Here is a 21,932-nt window from a genome sequence, read left to right as displayed (position 1 = left end):
ATATTTCAACTTTTCTGCAATATTAATTCAATAGAAGGACAGTTCACGTAAAACAATGCAGCAATTGTCACCGAACCATTGCTCCCACAGGTGATCTTGAGGCTGAGCTCCTTTACGGAAGGCAAGAGGAGAAGCAATCCTGCTCAGCTTCTGCTCTGTAAGAGAAGTGTCAAATAAAGGCTTATTTCCTGAAGAAAAGGCAGTTATACTGGTTTCTGGAAGAGAGTGGTTATCAGTACAGAAGTTCTAGTATTTGCTCTTGTTGTGTGAGACCACAGATTTGTTTTTATGGAAAATAAATTGCAACACTCGTGCAAGCAAACAAGTGGCATCAGAAGCACAGACTTGTTGAACAACAGGAGAACTGAAATTTGTATCATTACATGAGATGTTTCCTTTGTCTGTCCCCCTCATCTACAACCACTGAAACAGCCACAACTCAACAAAGATGGCCCTGCCTGACACACCAGGATGCCGGAGAATTCCACACATCTATATATCTGCAGGTGGGTGGACTGGAACACACAAAGGAGGCAAAGCGGGAAAACAGTGAAGGTGGCGCCTGTGATCCAGCGCCCCCAGCCTAAGCAGCTGAGCTCACAGCCCTAGAGAACCCAGCAGCCACAGGAGAGGTGGAGCACAGGACTCTAGCCTCCTGGCCACAACAGTGCCCACAGCCACAGGGAACTAAGCAGCAGCAGTAGGGGGATTTACAACCCCATCCTTCCATCACAGAGGAACCCACAACTCCATCCCCCCGGCCTCTGCCCACAGTGGTGGTTCCAGTGTACCTGACAACTCAGGACAGAGTAGAAAAGCTCTTGACCCTGGCCCCCTTTCCCCCACCCTCTTCGTCCCCTCCCAACAGCAGCAGAGCCTGTGATTCAGGAGACCCCCATGCTCCATCCAGAAGTGCCCATCATCCCATTGCCCCAGGTGGCAATGCCAGTGACACTAGCAGCTGCAAGGTACCAATGACCCAGGAAGTACAAGCAGTAGCAACGAGGGTACTAGGTGGCCAACACCTCTGACAGAGGCAGTGAGAGGTGGAAATTGCCAACTCTCAAACATAACCAGAGGCAGCGCTAGTAGGAGAAACCAAAAACCTGTGCTGTAGCACCACCTACTGGAAACCACAGAAAGAACTCAGAATTAAAGTTTTAAAATTTTTTTAAAGCTTTACCTAAAGAAGAAAGGTGTTCACTACTTCAAATACACCAGCAGAGGAACAACTCTTCAACCAACATGAAGAACCATTGTTACATGGTACCACAAAGAGAAAATGACAAAATGGCAATTCTCCAGAAACCAAACTTAAAGTCATGGACTATTGTGATCTGACAGAGATTTCAAAATAACGAGCTACTAGAAAATCCAGAAAGGCAGTTCAATGAGCTCAGGAATAAAATTAATGAACATAAGGAATATTTACAAAAGAGGTAGAAACTCTAAAAAGAAAAAAACAGAAATCCTAGAGCTGAAGAAATCAATAAATGAGATGAAGAATGCATTAAAAGCATTGGAAATAGAGGAGACCATATGGAAGAGAGACTTAATGAGTTTGAAGACAGAAATCTAAAAATGATACAAGTAGAAGAGAAAAGAGACTCAAGATCTAAAAATAAATGCAGAAATTCTATGAGAATTATTTGACTCTTTTACAAAGGGAAAATTAGGATAATGGGTATCACAAAAAAAAATTTAAAAAGAGGGAGAAGGGAGCAAAGAGTTTATTCAAAGAAATAATAGCTGAGAAATTCCTAAACCTGTGAAAGGAACTGGATATGCAAGTCCACAAAGCTAAGAACAAACCTAATTATCTCAATGCAAAAAGACCTCTGCAAGACACATTACATTAAGTCTCTCAAAAATTAATGACAAAGAAAGAATTTTAAAGGCAGCCAAGGAAAAAGGATGGTATACTCCAAAGGAACCCTCATTAGACTATCAGCAGGTTTCTCAGCAGAAACTCGACAGAAAGGTGAAATGACAAACTCAAACTTCTGAAAGGTAAAAACTGTCAGCCAAGAATACTCTATCCAGCAAAGTTATTATTCAGATATGAAGGAGAAGTAAAGGCTTTCCCAGACAAACAAAAGCTGCAGGAGGTCACCAACATAAACCTTACAAGAAAAGTTGAAAGTGCCCTTCTACCTGAGACATAAAGGCAAAAGTATACAAAACTTTAAGTAAGGTGATATACTGACAGACAGAATCAGAAAATTGCAACTCTATATCACAACAGATCTTAAAACACTTCATTATAGCATGAAGGGGAAAGGGAGGAAAAAAAGCAGTAAAAATAGCTATAGCTGCCTCAATTTGGTAACAAGCTCACAACATGGAAAGGGATAATTTTAGACAACAGAAACGTAAGAGAACAAGAGGAGAAGGATGGAACCCATATGGGCAAATGGAGATACGATGCTATCAACAGAAAAAGGACTATTTTATCTGTAAGACATTCTATACAAACCTCAAGGTAACCAAAAGACATAAACCTAGAGCAGACACACGAAACAAAAAAGAGGAAACTGAGAAAAACATTATGCAAAACCACCAAACTAAAATGGCAGACAGAGACACAAAGAAAAGAAATAATGGAGATATAGAGCAACCAGAAAAGAGAAGACAAAATGTTAGTGCTAGGTTTTCATTTATCAATAATCACCCTAAATGTAAATGAATTGAATTCACCAATCAAAGGCACACAGTGGATGGATGGATTAACACACAAGACCCAACTATATGCTGCCTCTAAGGAGACTCTCCTCAGCTATAAAGACAAACAGGCTCAAAGTGAAGGGATGGAAGATGATACTCCAAGGAAATGGCAGCCAAAAGAAAATGGGTGGAGCCTCACTCATATCAGACAAAACAGACATCAAGCCAAAAAAGATAAAGAGACAAAGATGGACATTTTATAATGATAAGGGGAACAATTCATTAAGAAGACATAACTGTTATTAATATATGTGCACATAAAACAGGAGCACCAAAATATATAAACCAAGTATTAATCTATCTAAAGGGAGAAATCAACACTCAACACAATAATGGTAGGGGACTTTAACACTGCACTTATATCAGTGGATAGACCATATAGACAGAAAATCAACAAAGAAACAGTAGCTTTAAATAAAACATTAGGCTAGATGGATTTTAAATATTTGTAAAGACATTCCATCCAAATGCAGCAGAATACACATTCTTCTCAAGTGCACATGGAACATTCTCAAGAATAAACCATATGTTGAGACACAAAACAAGTCTCAATAAATTTAAGAAGATTCAAATCATAGCAAGCATCTTTGCTGATCACAATGGTATGAAAATAGAAATCAACTACAAGAAGAAAGCTGGAAAAATCACCAATACGCAGAGACTGAACAACATGCTACCAAATAACCATTAGGTCAATGAAGAAATCAAAGAAGAAATTTTTAAAGTACCTAAAGATAAATGAAAATTAAAATATGAAATACCAAAACCTTTGGATGCAGCAAAAGAAATACTAAGAGGGACATTTATAGCAATACAGGCCTACCTCAAGAAGCAAGAAAAATCTCAAATAAACAATTTGACCTTACACCTAAAGGAACTAGAAAAAGAAGAATAAATGAATCCCAAAGACAGTAGGAAGGAAATATTAAAGATCTGAGTGGAAATAAATGAAATAGAGAGTAAAAAGGCAACAGAAAGGATCAATGAAACTAAGAGCTGATTCACTGAAAAGATAAACAAAATTGGCAAAACTTTTTCTTTTTTAATTCTCAAATCTTTAGCTAGACTAAGAAAAAAAAAAAGAGAGAGAGAGAGAAAAGGATCTGATAAATAAAATCCGAAATGAAAGAGGAGAAATAACAACGGATAACACAGAAATACAAAGAACTATAATAGAATATTATGAACATTATACACCTACAAATTGGACAACCTAGAAGAATAAACATATTCCTAGAATCACCCAGCCTTCCAAGACTGACTCATGAAGAAACAGAAAATCTGATAGACCAACCACCAGCCCAGAGATTGAAAGAGTAATCAAAAACCTCTCAAAAAACAAAAATCCAAGACCAGATGGCTTCACAGATGAAGTCTACCAAACATTCAATGATTTAATACGTACTGTTCTCAAATTATTCCAAAAAATTGAAGAGGAAGGAATGCTTCCTAACTCATTTTATGATTCAACATTGCCCTGATAGAAAAACCAGATACAACACACACAAAAAAAATTACAGGCCAATTTCTGTGATGAACATACATGTAAAAATCCTCCACAAAATATTAACAAACCAAATGCAACAATACATTAAAAGGACCATACACCATGATGTGGGATTTATTACAGGGATGAAAGGATGTTTCAACATCAGCAGATCAATCAACATGATACACCATATTAAAAACTGAAGGATAAAACTTACATGATTATTTAAATAAATGTATGAAAAGCAGTTAACAAGATTCAATACCTATTTATGATTAAAACTCTCAATAAAATGGATCTAGAAGTAACAGAGCTGAACATAATAAAGGCTAATTATGGCAAACCCACAGTTTACATCATACTCAACTGGGAAATTTCTAGTAATTTTATAGATATGTGCAACTATCGCCACAATCCAGTTTTAGAACATTTCTGTCACCCCAAAAAGTTTCCTGTTTACAGTTAATTCCCACCCCCACCCCAATCCCTAGAGACCCACTGATTCGCTTTCAGTCTATAAATTTGCCTTTTCTAGATGTTTCATGTAAATGGAATCATGTGACAAGTAGTCTTTTGTGTCTGGCTTATTTCACTTAGTATATATTTGAAGTTCATCCATTTTGCATCATGTATCATCAATTCCTTTAAATGTGTTTCACTTGTTCTTTTTTATTGCTAAATAGTTTTCCATTGTATAGATACAGTGCATTTTGTTTTTCCATTCACTGACTGATGGATACTAGGCTTGTTTCCAGCTTTGTGTTATAATAACTAATGTTGCTATGAACATCTGCACATGCATATTTGTGAATTATCCATTTTGTTTAAAGGAATGAGTATGGGCTATACCTGACAAACAACTTGAAACTCTCTATACAAATCTAAACGTCAAATGTCCAGGGATCTAATTCTGGACTTTGTTTTACTGGTGTGTATAACAAATAATGAATGAATGCCAAAAAGTGCTTAATGAAATAGAGGTATAATAGGTTTTAGCATTTTAAAAAGTGAGTCATTCCTCATTATGTGTCTTTAAAAAAAATTTCCCTGGAAAATATACTTTTCCTCACAAAATTAAGAGTCAGTATATGCTCTAAAATCAAGTAAATAATCCTCCTGCTTGCTTGCTTTTTGGGGGGAAGGAAGTGGCTTACGGCTGATAGTTAAGTCTCAATGCTAAAAAAAAATCCTTGCAATGATGCTGTCCATTAAATATCTATCATCCTTCATAAGGAAATCACTAAAAACACAATCTAATACTTCCATACCCTAAAATCATCCACCTTACCCATGGACCATTTCTTTCTCTCTAAAAAAGATGATTTTAAACCTTTTCTTCCCTTGTGTATCACGGGAGGCAGGCCCATGTCACAAAGGATGAATCAAGGTTTGTCTGAGCCTACCATTGTAATCCATGGTCCTCCGAATGTGTGGGGAAGTCGGTCTATTGGGAAAACTCTGGAAGAAGTTTGGTTGCTCCTTATAAAACCACACGAGAAGAAACAGTTCTCTTTTCTTGCCTTTAAGATCATTGGTGATGCAACTGGCCTGATGAATTGACCAACTCTGGAGATTCCCTACCTTGGGTCTATCTGTTATGTGAGATAAATAACTTAAAGAAAAGTAAAGCCAGTTAGATTGGATTATATGCTACTTGCTAGAAAGCATCTTCATAGATATATGCATACCGTATACTTTACTTCTACCTTATCATTTCCCACCACAGGTCTCAAATAAAATGAGATAACGTATTTTTTCATCCCAAAGAACAAAGTGACAGTGAAGGTGCAACCCTGGGATCAAATAGAACTTACCCCAACTGTATGCACATTGCAGACATGACTACTGGTTTATCAAACTCCTACAGGATGATAACCTGTTTCACACAAATAGCACAGTATAATTAACATATGCAAAAATAAGCTTTTAATTTGCTTGAAAATAAAATAATAGTTATGTCTGACTGTGGAGAATTCAACTATTACTTTGAAATAAACTTCTGAATCTATTAACTACTGTTTAGATTTGATTTACATTTGAAACTGACTCTTCAGATGGAATACAATAGCAGAACCCACCGTCTTCTTAACCAGTTTAATTACCTTTCTCTGAGCCTATCCAACTCGCTTACATTATTAAAGTCTTTGGAATTTAGAACTATATACTTATCTACAATTATAGTTCTACAATCTTTTATGCAAGGGTCAAAAAAAGTTTGATTTACTTTTCTAGCTTGTTTCCCATCATATAATTTTTGTCAAGTTTGTTTTAATCATTCCAGTTTGTTTTTAGTTTTTATGTATCTCCTTGTTAAACTTTTGATTTAAAATTTTTATTACATAAAATATTTGAATGTCCCTCAAGTTAAAACTATTAAATATATTCCAAAAAGTCTGGCTTTCATATTTGTCCCCTTCAACCTATTCTCTCATCTGGCCCTAAAGGCAACCATTTTTTTAAAAATTCCTGCCATTGTTTATATTTACAAATGTAAGTAAGTGATAGATAGATAGATAGATAGGGTATAGTGATATATTTCTATTCTCCTCTATCTTATTTTTTTTAAATGTTGTATACTATACAAATCTCCTATACCTACTGAAAGTGCATTTTGGGGATTATTCCTTAACAGGGATTCTCATTTGTCTTCCAACTGCAGGATATTTCATTGTTTGAATGAACATCCCTGTATTCATAAATTTTCCTTTGTTTCTCAGAATTGTCTCTGATTTCTGCTGAGATAAGATCCATACAGGATTTTCCCTTGAAAGACAGTAAGTTTGTGACAGAAACTGGAGGGCCTCAGAAATGCATCTTATTGACATGAGTTGTGGCTCTGTCCTGATGGCCTTCCAAAACCTATTTATGGGGAAGAATGCATCCCAGCCAAAGAGTCAGCATGTCGCTGATGTTTATCTGAGTGACAGAAAAAGACAAATGTTGAAGCCCACCATTAGTCTAATTAAAGAGGTGATCAAGGTGTGAACTAACCCAGGATTAGATAATTTCTTTAAAAATCATGGAAAAAGAGGAAAAGAGCATGATTATAAATTTCGTAATTTTTAAATAATAACAGATTTTTATAAAGTGTGCTTATCTTTGAGATTACAAAGATGCAGGAAACCGTCATGATAGGGTCAATTAAGGGCTTTCTCCTAGCTCAGGAAAACATGCCTAATGACAAAATGCAGAAACCTCGAGGAAAAAACAGGGAGAGAAACAAGGAAACCTCCAGTTCCACAAGTGACCAAAATTCAGGAATATAAATAATAACCATTAATAGTTTTGCGATGAAATCCTCCCTTTCTCTTTTCTTTCTTCTTCTTTCCTTGAAACTGTATGAAGCAGATGATTGTTACTCCATATTTATTTGAGAAAAACATTATATAATAATATGGACAGAAGATGAGATCAGGTGCACAGGAGGCAGTAAAGATTGAAAACAGAGGGAACCAGGAAAGAATGAAGATAAGGTGTTGCAAACAATATGAGGAATGTCCAGGTCAAATGCGGGGGCTGAGGAAACCAGCAAGAAGGACGTTTTCTGCAGGGTCACTCAACCAGGAACAAACCAGATCCTGATAAACACTCTCGTTTTGGAAGAATAAGAGCTAAGCAGGAGACCTGTTTAGGCCATGAAGAAGCCGGGACAGAAGGTTCTTCAGCGGAGGAGTCCTGCAGGAGACAGAGGACAGTGTCATTTCCTGTCTTAACTTTACAAGCAGCTTTTTTCCCCTCTCTCTGTCTCTCAGGCCTTCATGTTAAAGCACTGCAGTAAGAAGGGGAAAAATTCTTAAGTCTCCCTGAGCCAAAGCCACTTTTAGAGTTCAAGCCCTCTGTTTAGTGGAGAGAAGAAGCTTTAATGTAAACTGCTTGATCAGAAGTCAGATCCAAAGTCTTTCTCATTATTTCTGTCTCCTGTCTTGTCACTTCTACCATCTGTTATAGGGAGACTAAATATGATCCTGAAAGAGAGTTAAAGAGCATTACCTGTTGGCTGAAGTGCAGGATGTTCTGGAAAAGAGGAGGGAAGATATATACTTAAAAGATACGGAGGTAAATCTATCCCCAAACACAATGTCCCTGGGCCCAGACAACTCTCCTAAGACTTCTCTAACACCACAACCCACTTCACATGATGCCAGGGTAGAGAGAACAGACACTGAGAGGATGAAGCTTCTGTCACACAAATCCAGTGTAATTTCATCACCCCTGTGTCTCTTCCTGCATTTGCCCCAGGATCTCCACCCAAAATCTCCATGCATGTTAACCTTTTTCTTATCTCTGTAGGCCATCACCTTTTATGTTTCAACCACAGCTAACCATGGACTGTCAATTTCTGGATTTCCAGGAAATTTGAGGTCAACTAGGTAAAGAAAGATTTTATACAGGGTCATTGATATAGAGAGAACTAACCGGTCAAAGTCATATTTCATCCCCAAAACGTCTGTTGGGAGTCTCAGCTGCCAACAGGTTCCTTACCTTTCTGATTCCTGAAGTAGATGAACAGCCCCACCCCAAGGAAGAGCAGACCCAGAACAAAGCCCCCAGTTCCACTCAGCATCTTGCTCTGAGCACATTCAGACTGTGCCCCTGGGAAAAGAGGCTAGTTTCAGTGATTTTTATCCCAAATCCAACTTCTCTACTTCAGTCTCTAAGACTGAGAGCTTTGAGAATGGGGAAAGAAGGCTTCCCTGGAAGAAATAGAGTAATTGTCCATTCCCAGGAAAACATCTTTAAATCACACTGAGTAGCTTCAAGGTTAAGGCACTGAATTCATTTAAATATTACAGCCCTGACATAAGGCCACAAGACTTCAGTATCTGATAGATGAGGACCCTGGGGCTGAATGAGGTTAAGGAGCTTGTCTAGGGTGGCAGAGCTAATAAAAGGCAGAAGTGAGGTTGGACTCCCCTCATGTCAGGAAGGTCCCTACATTGTAGAGGATGTGCCCCTTCTCAGATCACAGGGAACATCTCAGAGAAACAGTGTCAGAAGCACAAGCCCAGCCTTACATTGCCCAAGGGTCTGGTGCCTTGGGCAATGGGGTGACCATGAATTGTGATATCATGGAGGCTCAGAACAGGGACACTTCTTCTATGCCTGCCAGGCAGAATTGTCTCACCAGTGGGTATAGGTATTTATAGAAACTATCAAAGGATATCTACAAACTATCAGAGGGTTTCTATCACAGGATATCACAGGGCTACTCCCAGTAACTTGTGCTGAAAAAGAGAAGAACATGAAGCAAATAAAAATATGGTTCAGGGAGAGGAGAAACCTGACAATCAGTGGTAATCAAAACCCCCTCCTTGGTGGCTGGGGAACTTATGAGGCCAGAAAGCTTCTCACTCCATTCCACTATGACAGGGCTGGTCCGGCTGGGGTGCTCCACGTGGCAGGTGTAGACCTCTCCACTCTGAGGGACTGTTTCAAGCATCACCATGGTCTGGAAGGTCCAGTCTCCATTAGGGATCAGGCCTGTGGAGACCACCCCCGCCTCCTGGCCGTTCCGGAACCACCTGACTTCAACATGGCCTGGATAGAAACCATTCACAGAGCAGACCAGGACGTTGTGGTGCTGCAGGGGCTGTGTCTTTGCAGGATACACAGTCACTGTAGGCGCCACTAGGAGAGAAAAAGGTAGAGGGGATAAGTGAGGGAGACAGAGTAAGTCTTGTTGGTTGGCTGCCTTTCTGCAACCACTCTCCAGTCCCAGACTGCAGCCTTGGGCAGGTCTCCCTCAAAGGTGGCCATGTGGCCCAACTTTAGGAGTTAGTACCATGATCCTGAATTTAACCCTTACCGCATGGACCCATTAGATTTTAGAGATGCTGAGGATACTTGTGTGTCTTTTTTTCCCATTGCATGAAGCAGTTTATTGTTGATGTGTTTACAACTCTTTGCAAGGCATTTAATTAAAAGTGTCATTTCTGAATCCATGTTGCCTGGGTTCAAATCCAGGCTCTGTCTCTTACGGATAGAAAGCTGAATCAAATATCAACAGTGTTAATTTTGCTGCATAGAGAATCTATATCACTGAGAAAAACACCAGGACCCCAGAAATAATAGAGAATAAATAATAGAGCAGTAACAAGGGGCCAATAAATATGTGAGAGATATTCAAGAACTTTAGGAATCAAAGAAATATAAATTTAAAATAAAAAATGTAACTTTTAAACTGAGTACTTGGCACTATATATCTTTGAAACAAGATCTGATAAAGGAGATTGTGAGGTGAATTGTTACACTTATAAAAAGAAATATTATGTAACTACTCGAATACTATTAGCGTTATAAAAATAGTAACATCAGTGTGTTAACACAATTATAATTCAAAAGCTGATTACACAGTCATTTCAACTATGTAAAAATATATAGGCTAAGAAAAAAAAAGGCGAAAAATTTAGACCTAGAAGAAGTCTCAGGAAGATCAGAGGAGTCGCAGAGGCTCCCCTGCCCGCACCTGTCAAAAAGTATTCTGACACCTTTTTCTCAGTGAAGTGCTCCTACACACAGACAGACGCGGCACACTTACTTCCGGGGTGTCAGGAGTAAGAGGGTGTGTGCCCAGAGCACGCTGTGACTCTTCTCCTCACAGGCTCCCAATCCTTTCACTTTCCTCACCTCTCCTCCCCCAAACCTTCCCCCAACCATAGACACCTTGAAGTCCCTCCCGCATCTCTAACCGCCCACCCCAGTCGGGGTTTCCTCCCCTCCCCTTTCCCCTCCCTCCCCTCCCTCCCCTTTCCCCTCCCTCCCCTCCCTCCCCTTTCCCCTCCCTCCCCTCCCTCCCCTTTCCCCTCCCCTCCCCCTCCCCTCCCCCACAGGGACCACCAAGGACGCCCGGAGCCTCCCTCCTGCACCCCTCCCGCCACACCTCCCCTCCCCCACAGGGACCACCAAGGACGCCCGGAGCCTCCCTCCTGCACCCCTCCCGCCACACCTCCCCTCCCTCCCGGGCCTCCCCACACCACACACGCTCTCTCCCCTCTCACAGTCACTGACAAAATCACACACGGTCTCCAGACAACAGGCTCTCACAGGAACCCGCCTAACTTGTACTTGCTCACAGCCCTACACACTCCCCGAACGCAGTCTCCTCTGTCTCCTTCTCTGTGTCTCTCTGTCTCTGTCCTTGTTTCAAACACACACTCACACGCACTGAGCCCCCGCCCGCTGGCCGCCCAGCCCCGCGCTCACCTCGCCGCTGCACCGTGAAGCACTCCACAGCCCCGTAGTTGTGTCTGCAGTACGTGTCCACCTTGGCCTGTTCCTGCTCCAGGAGGTCCTTCTGGCTGTTCCAGTTCTCGGCGGTCCGCCGGCCCAGCTCGGTCACCGCCCGGTACTCGCCCACGTCGCTGTCGAAGCGCACGTACTCCTCCCGGTTATAGATGTGTCTGGTCATGCACCGCACCCGCTCCGTGCCGTTGGTGAAGTAACAGTAGCTCTTAAACTGGAGCAGGAAATTCTCTGCGGGAGACACCGCCGCTCAGTCAGGCCTCAGCCCCAAGCGGCAGCCGACATTACATTTGTTGAAAATCTTGGTCCCACTGAAATTTATATTTTTTAAGAATCCAGACCCACTGAAGAGCTGTTTTTCCAGGAAAATTAATTTGTTCAGGACCAAGGTTTATTTATTTCTTTGCTTGCCAACCAATTGCAAAGTCATAGTTTATCCTTCACATCATCTTTTTTCTTAATTTTTCTGCCTCTGGTCCACTACTTATCTATAGTAGTAAATTACAGCCACAGACATCTTATTCCTGTTCATGCCTCAACGATTTCATTTTCTAACTTTGTCTCCTAGTTCCAACAATACAAGTAGGCATCAAATTACCACCCTTGGCCAGATGTAGAACTTGTTTCTGTAGTCAAGTCTCCTCAGAAGGGGAGAAACTAAGAAGAAGATGATATTCTCATATAGACAGTTTACAAAAAAATGAGCAGGTCCCCAGACTTTAAGTAGAGACCATCACCTAGAAATGATGGCAGAAAGAAGGGCACTCTGCGTCAGACCAGGTCTATTTTACTGTTCAGAAATTCTCAAGTATCTTATCGACACATGACAACAGCATTACAAAATTAAAATGTGTGAAGTTACTGCTCACTGTAGCTTGTATGGTTAGCACTGTTTGTCCAGTTCTTGTCCCCAACTTAAGGTTGCCAGATTTAGGAAATAAAAATACAGGATTCCCAGTGAAATTTCGATTTTGATAAATTACTGTTGTTTATCACAACTTCAGATTTAACTGAGCATCCTGTATTTAATTTGGCAACCTTAGCCCAACTTGCTAATGTAGCCTCAGAAGGAGGAGGATATTTAGTACTTCTTCTTTGTATTCTTTAACACATGCCCATGGCAGGCTGCAGAAAGTGTGGACACATATGGACTTTTCAACGAATAAATGCAGAATGAATGTAAATGTCTCTTTTTTTGTAAATGTCTCTTTTTTTAATGTAAATGTCTCTTTTTTGTCAATAACAACAAAAAAGAGACATTTACATCTTATTTTTTATTGTTTTATTTATTTAACTTTTTATTTTATATAAGAGTATAGCCGATTAACAATTTGTGATAGCTTCAGGTGCACAGCAAAGCGACTCAGCCCTACATATACATGTAACCATTCTCCCCCAAACGCCCCTCCCATCCAGGCTGCCACATAACATTGAGCAGAGTTCCCTGTGCTATACAGTAGGTATGTCTCTTTTGTATTGGATCTAGCAGACCTTGCAGCACCCCTCCACACACACACACACACACACACACACACACACACACGTCCAAGACACACACTGTGCATATGAACATCAGAAATTTTGTCAGTAATTCAGACACAATCAAGCCACTATCCACTAATGGTGGTTAGAATCCCAAGCTGTAGAATCAGAACTTCTGAATTTGAAGATGAGCTCTTCTACTTACGTCAGTTTTAGCATCCATGAGCCTTTTTTCTTGATCTCCAAAACAGATTTGATGATAGTATATCCCTCACAGTATATATATATATGTATATATATATATATATATATAATTTTACTTATTTATTTATTTTTGCAGTACGCGGGCCTCTCACTGTTGTGGCCTCTCCCGTTGCAGAGCACAGGCTCCGGACACGCAGGCTCAGCGGCCATGGCTCACGGGCCCAGTCGCTCTGCGGCATGTGGGATCCTCCCGGACCGGGGCACGAACCCGTGTCCCCTGCATCGGCAGGCGGACTCCCAACCACTGCGCCACCAGGGAAGCCCCTCACAGTATATTTTTAAGTGTGAAATTAAAGAGTGGCACTTCCTAGTGCTGATCATATAATAAATACTCAATAAATATATTGACATTTTTATTTTTATAACCCTATGATAGCAAGCTCACAAGATCTTTTTATTCCTTAACTTCCTAAAGCAAGTAATATCTTCATCATCATTTGGCATTGTCTTCAATTAATTTAATCACTAGTTACCATTTTGAGCAAATAAGAGCAGAACATTTTATATATAATAATGTGGTATATATAAATCTAACACAAAAGGGGTATGCTGACTTAGAAGAAAGGGAATTTCTATATACTCAGACTTGATAATATAATCTAAGTTCTAGAACTAACAATGTGGCACTGGACAAATAACTCAAATTTTTTGAATTTTAGATTCCATAGATATATATGTTTTTTTTAAACATCTTTATTGGAGTATAATGGTTTTACAATGGTGTGTTAGTTTCTGCTTTATAACAAAGTGAAACAGTTATACATATACATATATCCCCATATCTCCTCCCTCTTGCGTCTCTCTCCCATCTTCCCTATCCCACCCCTCTAGGTGGTCACAAAGCACAGAGCTGATCTCCCTGTGCTGTGCAGCTGCTTCCCACTAACAATTTGACATTTGGTAGTGTCTATATGTCCATGCTACTCTCTCACTTCGTCCCAGCTTACCCTTCCCCGACCCCGTGTCCTCAAATCCATTCTCTACATCTGCGTCTTTATTCCTGTCCTGCCCCTAGGTTCATAAGAAGCATATATACACTACCAAATGTAAAGTAGATAGCTAGTGAGAAGCAGCTGCATAGCACAGGGAGATAAGCTTGGTGCTTTGTGACCACCTAGAGGGGTGTGATAGGGAAGGTGGGAGGGAGATGCAAGAGGAGGGGGATATGGGGATATATGTATATATATAGCTGATTCACTTTGTTATACAGCAGCAACTAACACACCATTGTAAAGCAATTATACTCCAATAAAGATGTTTAAAAAAAAAGATTAGCAATAAATCTTTTTCAGTAAAGTCTGGGCTCTTTTGAAATGACTGCGTCTGTGTTAGACCCTGGGGCAAGTGAATCTGTGCATAAGCCCTTTTAAGCGTGTCTTCTCAGTTTGCCAGTGTCCCACAGGTCTTGTAGGTTCTCAAAGCCAGATGTTTTGGAGGGTTGTCTCTCAGGTACAGGTACTAAAAGTTGGATGCCTTGTCGAGGTACGAACACTTTGCTTCTCAGAAAGAATCTCTAGGCCTGTGGGTTCCCTCCCTATTACGGTTGCTGTGTCAGGGTTGGGGTTTATGGCGAGACCTAGTCTCAGCCTCTCCTACCTACCTCCGTGTGTGGCCCTTTTCTTGTCTGCAATGTGAAGTAGCTGCTCCGCTACTTCAGGTCTTTTTCAGAGGAAACTGTTTCATATAGAGCAGTAGATTCAGTGTGTTCATGGGAGGTGAGTTCAGGGTCTTCCTACATGGGCATCTTGGACTGCCTCAACATTTTTTTTTTAATGAAAGGTCCCAAGAGAACTGGAAATATTTTTGTGAATATTAGGGCAGATAAAAGAAGGTAAGTGTAGAAAAGGGAGATAGAGAAGAAACATTTTTTGTGTGTGTGTGTTTTTTGTTTTTTGTTTTTTTTGCGGTACGCGGGCCTCTCACTGTTGTGGCCTCTCCCGTTGCGGAGCACAGGCTCCGGACGCGCAGACTCAGCGGCCATGGCTCACGGGCCCAGCTGCTCCGCGGCATGTGGGATCTTCCCGGACCGGGGCACGAACCCGTGTCCCCTGCATCGGCAGGCAGACTCTCAACCACTGCGCCACCAGGGAAGCCCGAGAAGAAACATTTTTTAAATGCAAATGTTTGGGAGAAGGAATAGGACCTGGGGAAAAAGCTGAGCATTATGTTCTGTGACCAAGAGCACAGATGGTTCACAGGAAGTAGCACATGTGAGCCATAGAAGGACAATAAGATATGGAGAATGAACCAAGATGGTGCCATGGGCCAGGATTACCAAAGTCTAGTCAAGAAAAGAAGAAATACCTCAGCAGCAGCATTAAATAGGGATAGTGAATAATGGGAAAATAATGGGAAAACACTGGGGCAAAGCTATTGATTCCCACAGGATATTCTAGGAAAGCTCCTGACCAGAGGCCCAAAATAAGCACATGGCTAACACTAGCCCCTTTGCACTTCATGGACTCCAGCATTTGGTACAGAAGAATGAGGAGATGAGAGATCAATCTCAAGAGGGTCTGAAATAGGTAATTCTATAAAATATCAGAATACAGTTTTCATGAGACTTTTTGTGGATATATTGAGGACTGGGAGAAAGTAGAATAAAGGACATTCAAAGGACCCAAAGAGCAAGCATCCAGAAAATCTTTTGTGATTAATAATAAATTATGAAATAAGGAGCACAGAGTGTCATCTGGGACATGATCCTGGGACTGGTTAACCCTTGGTCACTAGTCAGTTCATCCTCTCATTTTCTAGGAAGAAATAGTTATCTGTGTCTACGTAGGAGAAATTGTTGGAGCCACATGCTAGGGATAAAAAGATATATATGATTTAGATCGTACTTTTAAGAAAACTAGAACCCACAATAAAGACAGAAATATAAAATTAAAGTAAAACAATGTTACAAGACCTACAGTAGAAACATCTATAAAAAAACAATCAAAATCCAAATTGATAAAACAAAATAATTAAAACCAAGTAAAAACATAATTTACAATAACAAGGAAGCATTTGTAGAGCCGTGAGTTCTGGAGGAAGTGAGACTTAGAACATAGAGGAAGGGGTCATGTTTCAGGTTGTTTAGAGACATGTGGGGAATAGGAACCACAGTGAAATCATATGCGTAGGAGGGAGGGAGTGGTCAGGAGGCAGTAGGTGGTGAAGAGTCCTTTTTGACAGAATTGTAATCCTACCTAAATAATGTTGGGCAATATGAGAGAGTGGATATGCAGAGTTAAACTATGCTAGATAAGTCATTGTAAAAATGGTAAAATTACATCTTTTAGAAAGATGGGAATGAGATTAGAAAAAAATATTAACTAGGAAAACTTTCAGCAACCCAAGGTTAGTTACGAGGGGTTGGGCAAAGAGTGTGACAACAAAGTGTGATGACAGTAGGAATAAACAATATAGGACTCCTAGTCATGTATAATATAAAAAAACTGATACTTGATGAATAAGGGAGGAACATGAGATCTTTTACAAGTATCTTTTCTTTCCTTTTGGAGATAGAAAAATCATCCCTTTTATCGGCCTGTGAGTTGGTTCTTTCCTTCTGAGTGAGACATTTTGGAGAAAGAAAGAGAAAGAGAAAGATTTGCTGGAAAAACCACATCCTTCCTCAGATAACTGTTTGGGGGTTTTTTTCCCTATAACCAATAGGGATAAAGAATAAGGCAGCATCACTTATCTCCAGCAGATACATCTGACCAGAAGGTCTTATTTAAAGTCTTGGGTAGAAATCAGGAAAGGACAGAATGACTAAGTTAGATGTTGATAATAAAAGCCAAAAATATCCTTTAGAGGAATGAATTAGGACATGATTAAGTGGTTAGCGAGGAAAGAGTATTTGCAGAGTAAAGCAAAGTGTGGAGTGAGGATTGGAGGAGATAGGCATTTTGATAGAGACATGATGCCTGACTTTTCATACCTATGTAGGAAGTCCCTGGCTATGATTAACAAGCACAAATAAAAAGCTGTGATGCTGGTATCTCCCTGCTGCTCCTGACCTAGAAGCGATGGGGACTGTTAATGAGATCTACTATCCCAACTCTGGTTGCACAGACAAATGAAGGGAAAATCAAAGAATGAATTATCATTTATTTTCTACAAGGCACTGATTATGTACTTCCAGACGCTTTAGTTCATTTAGTTCTCATCATAGCCTTGAAATGGCTGTGTTGTATCACACTGTATTTTCAATTAACTGCAGCATCCCCAACACATGGCAAAATGCTGATCACTTAGTGATACTCAGTAATATTGACTACAAGGGTCTAGTCAGGAAATTAAACATTTTACATTCTTAATACTTTGTAGTGAAGTAGAACACACATATAGAAAAACACAGAAAGCATAAATGTACAACTTAATTTTTATAGTGCCAATATTCATGAAACCACTGCCCAGATCAAGAAATAGAACACGGGGGACACTGGGCCAACACCCTGTAAGTGCATAATGTGCCGCTTTCCATCCACACTCCTCTCTCTCTCTCCCAGGATAATTCATTATCCAGATGTCTATACCAATCACTTCCTTGATTTTCCATGTACTTTCCCAGCCTGACATTTATTTCTAAACGTGCTTTGTAGCATTATATAAATTGAATTATTACAGTATGTTCTCTTTTGTGCCTCTTTTTTGACTTAATTGTTTTCAATTGAGCAGTTAGGAAAGGATGGTCTTGTCAATAAATGCTGCTGAATCAGTTGGATACCCTTATTTTAAAAAACAGAATGAAAATTGACACCTATCTCACACCATACACAAAACTAATTCCAGTTGAATTGTATATCTATATATAAAAATGCAATGCAATAAAATCTTTAGAAGATAATGTTAGGTGATATCTTTATGACCTTGAAGTATAAAAAGATTTTAAAAATAGGATACAAAGTTCACTAGTCATAAAGAAAAAGATTACCTGGCAGTCACAAGTATAACATTTAAATAGGGATAGTAAGAATTTATTGGGTACAACTAGTGAGTATCATGGGATGTACTAGGAAAACTCCTGATGAGGACCTTCAACAAGCATATCATGCTGATTCTAGAAGCCTCTCACTAGCTGGGCTCCAGTTTCTATGGTTAGGAAAAAGAGGAATAAGAACGACAGAGGAACACACTCTCGAATACTTTGGAAATCACTGGAAGGAAAGGGGCAGTTAAATCTGGGAAGCAAGGTGACCTTTAGGAAGGTGATGAACCAAAGTGTGAAAATGCAAAGAGGGGAAGGAGAGTGGCATGGCAGAGATTACCCCTAAAATCATCACTTCCAAAGTCAGAAAACTCTTCCTTAATGTTCATCTTAATTTCTCCTTGATTCAGTGATATCAATTAAACAGCAAGTTTAATCCTGCTCACCTATGAACGTCAAGCATCATGCTAAGTGCTATGTGGACATAGAAGCATGGAGTACAACTGGTGAAATTCAAAGCGCAAACACTTACTGGATACCTCTTGTATTCAAAAGAGTGCTAGTGGCTAGCAATACCAAGATAAAGATAGGATTATCAATCTCCACCAGGAAAGAAAGAAAGACACATAGAATAATAGCTCTGTGAGTCAGAGACTTTTATCTTCTTTGTGCACCATTCTTTCTCAGTTCCTGGAGAAACACCTGGTTCAGCGGAGGTAATCATAAATAGTTGTTGAATTAATAAACAATACATTAAGAATAAATACAGTGAAGGGGAGGGGCAACATAGGGGTACGGGATTTAGAGGTACAAACTATTAGGTGTAAAATAAGCTGCAAGAATATACAACCCTAAGAATATAGTCAATATTTTATAATAACTATAAAGGAAGTACAACCTTTAAAAATTGTGAATCACTGTATTGTACACATGCAACATACAGCAGCTATACTTCAATTTAAAAAAAAGAAAAAAGAAGACAGACATTTATAATTGCAATGAAAATACAAATGGGTATTATTTTAAAGTAATCAAGTTTAAACATAGTAGAAAAAGGGTATATTCATATAGGTTGGAGTATTTAGAAGAAACTTGAAAATGTAGTTCGTTTGCAGAAGTGAGACTTAAATCAGAGAAGGAGGAAGATATGATTCAGAAGAACAGCAGTGGAAAAGGAACAATCATGAATCATATGAGCAAAAACAGTACTGGCTTGGGGTTGGAAGTACTGGGGGAAGGAGGAATGAAGAAATTTTAGGAGAAGCCCTGATTGCCTGGAGTGAATGTCCACATTGAAGAACAGTGTGGAATAAGAGCAGATAGGCAGAGAGGACCTGTTGTATAAAAGGCCTTAGAGGCTGAGCAGAGCAGTTACTTCTTTAGTAAAGTGATGAACTGAGATATACAAATGCAAAGCAGCAAAATCAACTGTTGGTAACCCAGGTGTCATATAGGCATAAGAAGAGCTTCAATTCTAGGGAGGTGAGAGTGAGACTGGAGGGCTGGTGTCTTCACAAACCTGTAAGGGTACTACTATTGGATGAGTAGGGAAAGGAAATGCAGAGCTTTTTAGAACCATCTCTTTTCTAGACTCACAGACATAGAAGATAAACATATGGTTACCAAAGGGGAAATGGGGGGAAGGGGAGGGATAAATTGGAGTCTGGGATTTACATATACACACTACTATATAAAAAATAGATAAACAACAAACAGTTACTGTATAGCACAGGGACCTATACTCAATATTTTGTAATAACCTGTAAGGGAAAAGAATCTGAAATATATATATACATTTATATATATATTTATATATATATATATAAATATATATAAAGTAACATGACATTGTAAATCAACTATATTTCAGTTTAAAAAAAAAACAACTGCCTCTTTTCTTTTTTCAGGAATAATATCAAAAGATCCAGTCCTTCAATCTCAGGCTGCTTCTCTAGCCTGGGTCCTAGGCTCTTTCTTCTAGGATGAAGCAGGTCAATTTGCTGAACAAAGATACTTTATGGAAATTCTCATTTCTATCACTTTCCTTCCTATACAACCAATAAGTGAAGTAACATCATTTGTCTCCACCAAATAATGCTACTGTAATGGTCCTAGTATTAGTCTGGTTTCAAGATCTTGTGAGAAAGTGGAGTCAGGACAAGTTATGAGTTATGTGGTGAGAGGAAGGTCTAATATCTAGAGTTTGTGAGAAGAAACAGGATATGGCTATGTGGATTGCCAAGAACTCTCCCCTTTTGGTTTTCAAGCATGATTTAGATGGGTCTAGAGTGCTATAATCAGGATATTTATTCCTTTTCAGGCATCTTTGGAAAGCCCCTGGACAGGATTAAATGGAAAGGAAATTGTTATGATGCTAGTATCTCATTGCTGGTAAAAATTTAATCTCTGGTGGAGACAGGACTGAAAGAAGAGAGGTATTAAGGGCCATCTCTCCACCTGCTGGTTATCATGAGAAAGTGCAGGGACAATGATGGAAAAAGAAATCAATAGTTCTGGGTCCTGATTAAGCAGTTTTCAATTATCTCATTTAATCTTTGTAACAACCCTACAAATAACATTTCATACTATTTTTAGAAGTGAGAGTAGGAGTACAGGAATTATATTCTGAATTCAAAAAAGAAAAGAATATTCTCTCTTAAGACTATAAATTTAGTAAAAATGTATTAGTGCTGAAGATTATGTGAAGCATTCTTCAAGGTGCTGACATTGCCAGGATGAATGGGATTTGTAGATCTTGCTCCTAGGAGTTCAGAGCCTACATAGTCTTGTTATAATACACTACAACAAGAGCTTCAATAGATTTGTTTATAACGTATAGTCAGAGCATAAATTGGTGGAGCCATATGTTGTCAAAAGTGGGGAAAATGGATAAAATGTTTTACAAATCTATAAGAACCTTAAAAACTAAAGATTGGAGTTCTCCATTTATGTGAGGTAGTAAGAGTCATGAAAAGAGGAAAGGGGGTATGTTTCAGGTTAATTGATTACAGAGCAGAAGAGGCAAATAAAATATAATGGAAGGATATGCAGGGACAATAAAGGATGAAAGATGCAGGCAGGGAGAAGAGTCCTGGTGGATGTGAGAGAAAAGTCTTCCTTAAGGAATAGAAGGGAAAATACAAAGTGAAGCTACCCCCAACGAAGCAAAATTGTATAGCTGCAAATAGAAGCGGAAATGAACCAAGCCATTTTGGTAATCCTGATGCAGTTACAAGGTTAAGAAGGGACAGTTAGAATGGAAGGAAGGTTTGAATTTACTGAGCACTAATGTTCTCATAATTGCACTAAGAAATATTATTTGATAAAGAGGGAAAGATGAGTCCTTTTAGAAGGAATGCATCTTCTCTCTTTTCAAAGGCAGCACCTACAGGCTCAGCCCTCAAACCCAGAATCTGCCTCATCTGTTATTTCAGGTCCAGGTTAATTCCTTTTTAGGAAGGCATTTCAGCTTTTCATACTGAAACATTGTAAGAAAGAAAGCGTTCCTGGAAATCCCCATCCCTTTAACCTTTCTCTTCAACCAACAGGGATAGAAAATGAAGCAGCATCACTTGTCTCCAAGCAGATGTATCTTTTAAGAAGGTCTGATCTGATCCCACGTCTTGGGGAGAAGATGAAGAGGCAGGATGACGAATATGTGGTGAGAGGAGTGGCTGACAACCTAGTTTCATGGAAAAAAATGATATTCCATGTTAGAGAACCAAAAAAAAAAAAACACATTTTGTAGTTGTGAAGCAGAGTGGAGGGTATCTAAGTATTTGGTGTTGGATGGAAAAAGGAGAGGGAACC

At 39.5% G+C, this 21,932-nt stretch overlaps 1 protein-coding gene across 1 annotated transcript; it reads right to left on the bottom strand.

The window, feature by feature from the left end:
• Window positions 1–6,146: 6,146 nt before the first annotated feature.
• LOC115850331 (DLA class II histocompatibility antigen, DR-1 beta chain-like) lies at window positions 6,147–11,639 on the bottom strand. The gene is made up of 4 exons (XM_070046715.1): window positions 11,417–11,639; window positions 9,566–9,841; window positions 8,204–8,227; window positions 6,147–7,888 (listed from the first exon to the last, which is right to left on the bottom strand). The coding sequence occupies exons 1-4, from the start codon at window positions 11,619–11,621 to the stop codon at window positions 7,875–7,877; spliced, it is 519 nt and encodes a 172-aa protein (XP_069902816.1). The 5' UTR covers window positions 11,622–11,639; the 3' UTR covers window positions 6,147–7,874.
• Between the last annotated feature and the right edge of the window lie 10,293 nt (window positions 11,640–21,932).

This window comes from Globicephala melas, chromosome 11 (genome assembly GCF_963455315.2).
Source record: "Globicephala melas chromosome 11, mGloMel1.2, whole genome shotgun sequence".
Lineage (NCBI taxonomy): Eukaryota > Metazoa > Chordata > Mammalia > Artiodactyla > Delphinidae > Globicephala > Globicephala melas.
Note: the sequence above shows the minus strand (reverse complement) of the source record. Positions and strands in the feature narration are given on the sequence as shown.